General features: G+C 32.2%; 1 protein-coding gene across 1 annotated transcript; it reads left to right on the top strand.

The window, feature by feature from the left end:
* Positions 1-874: 874 nt before the first annotated feature.
* LOC111687491 (WD repeat-containing protein 82) lies at positions 875-1,967 on the top strand. Its single transcript, XM_023449932.2, has one exon. The coding sequence runs from the start codon at positions 935-937 to the stop codon at positions 1,886-1,888; it is 954 nt and encodes a 317-aa protein (XP_023305700.1). The 5' UTR covers positions 875-934; the 3' UTR covers positions 1,889-1,967.
* Positions 1,968-2,359: the final 392 nt, after the last annotated feature.

Raw genomic sequence — 2,359 nt, forward strand, 5'->3', positions numbered from 1 at the left:
TCCACAAGTAAAATGCGAAGTGACGCCAAAAAATAAAATGAAGTGCAAACTTTCAAAGACCTGGTTCACACTAGGAAACTTTTTTTGGAAACTTTTGATTTTTGTGTGTGATAGAAAGAGAAAGAAATATCAACAATCTATTTCTCTCACACACAAAATCAAAAGTTTCTCAACAAAAGTTTCCCAGTTTGAACCAGACAAAGTTAATTGCCTGTCCACACTAGGAAAATTTTTTTGGGAAACTTTTGATTTTGTGTAAGAGAGAATGAGAAAAAGAGAAAGAATATCATTCATCTCTCTCGCGGTACGGAGTTTCTCGTACTCGGAAACTTGTTTTGTAATTCTTCTCATTCGTACAACAACAAATCAATGCAATTAATACGTAGTTTCTGAATCAAGAGTTTCTATGTGTGAACATTAAGGAAACTTCAAAATAGAATTAAGAAAAAGTTTCCCATCGAAAGTTTCCTAGTGTGGACCAAGTCTACCAGAGTCGTAAGTTTACAAAGTGGCCAGAGTTAAAAATTTGTAAAGTTGCCAGAAGCGTAAATTTATAATGCTGCCATTTATAGTATATTATTAATATTATTGTTATTATTATTATTATTACTATTATTATTATTATTATTATTGTTATCATGTATTTTTATTTATTATTTATACAAAAATTTTATTTATACATTTTTTATTTGCTGCAATTTTTCGAGTTTTTTCCGCCTCTTCGACTTTTTAATTTTTTTTTACATTTTTTGACCTTTTTTCGACTTTTATTTTCAAAGTCAACTTTTGAAACCGTTTCGACAAAAAGTCGATTGTTCGATTTTTCAAAAATTGATTTATAGAACCCTACTATTTAAAAAATTCGTCTGGCAACACAGGAAGCAAAAACAAAAACTTAAAAAACAAGTTAAAACTGTAAATAAATATTACCAATATGAAGATGAAACTAATTGATAATGTTGTGCGGAGTTTTAAGGTCGCTAAAGTGTTTAGAGAGAATACAGATAAGATCAATGCCATTGACTTTTCACCAAATGGAGAACATTTAATTTCGTGCAGCGAAGACGATCAAATTGTTATATATGATTGTGAAAAAGGTACCCAATCCCGTACAGTGAACTCTAAAAAATATGGCGTAGATTTAATACATTTTACACATGCGAATAACACAGCTATCCATAGCTCGACAAAAGTGGACGACACAATCAGATATTTGAGCTTACACGATAATAAATACTTACGTTATTTCCCTGGTCATACCAAGAAGGTGATATCTTTATGCATATCTCCTGTAGAAGATACATTTTTATCAGGATCATTAGATAAGACACTACGACTATGGGATTTGAGATCTCCAAATTGCCAAGGATTAATGCATTTGTCTGGTCGTCCCGTAGCTGCATATGATCCCGAGGGTTTGATATTTGCCGCTGGAGTAAACTCTGAAAGTATTAAACTGTACGACCTACGTTCCTTTGATAAAGGGCCTTTCGTCACTTTTAAACTAAATCAAGAGAAAGAATGTGATTGGACGGGATTAAAATTTTCTCGTGATGGTAAAACTATACTTATAAGTACAAATGGATCAATAATACGCCTGGTAGATGCATTCCATGGTACACCTCTGCAGACTTTTACAGGTTATCCAAACACTAAGGGAATCCCAATTGAAGCAAGTTTTAGTCCCGATTCCCAATTTATTTTTTCCGGTAGTACTGATGGCCGAGTTCATGTTTGGAATGCTGATACAGGGTATAAAGTATGTGTCCTAAATGGCGATCATCCAGGTCCAGTCCAATGCGTTCAATTTAATCCCAAATATATGTTATTAGCATCTGCTTGTACTAATATGGCGTTTTGGCTGCCTACTTCCGACGAAGGCCTATAAATTAATCTAACTTTTCTTTAAAAAAATATAAAATCTATGATCTTTGAAGAATAATAAAATATTTTGTTATATAAAGCAATATGTTATGGTATCTATTTTTTAAATATTAAATGCACCTCAAAAAAGTGCTTAGTAACCCTTCTTAAAATATTCATTGTTGGGTCGTATGATGTCACCCAAAATATTTTGTTTACTTTTTACGCCTTACAGTTTTTACATGTTTAGAAGAAAAAATTATACTGCTTGAAAAATCATTGTTTTATTTTTTAATGGTTCCCAAAACATATTTTATATCCTTTATATATCTATATAACAGACTGTTCGTTTGTTTGTGTGTTTGTTTGTTACGCTTTTACGGCAAAACTTCTGAACCGATTTATATGAAATTTGGACCGCTAATAGGTCTAGCCCCAAAAGGAACAATAGGCTATATAAGATCTTGATCGGATTCCACGCCCTTTTTACGCCCAC

The sequence above is a fragment of the Lucilia cuprina genome, chromosome 2, assembly GCF_022045245.1.
Source record: "Lucilia cuprina isolate Lc7/37 chromosome 2, ASM2204524v1, whole genome shotgun sequence".
NCBI classification, from domain to species: Eukaryota; Metazoa; Arthropoda; class Insecta; order Diptera; family Calliphoridae; genus Lucilia; species Lucilia cuprina.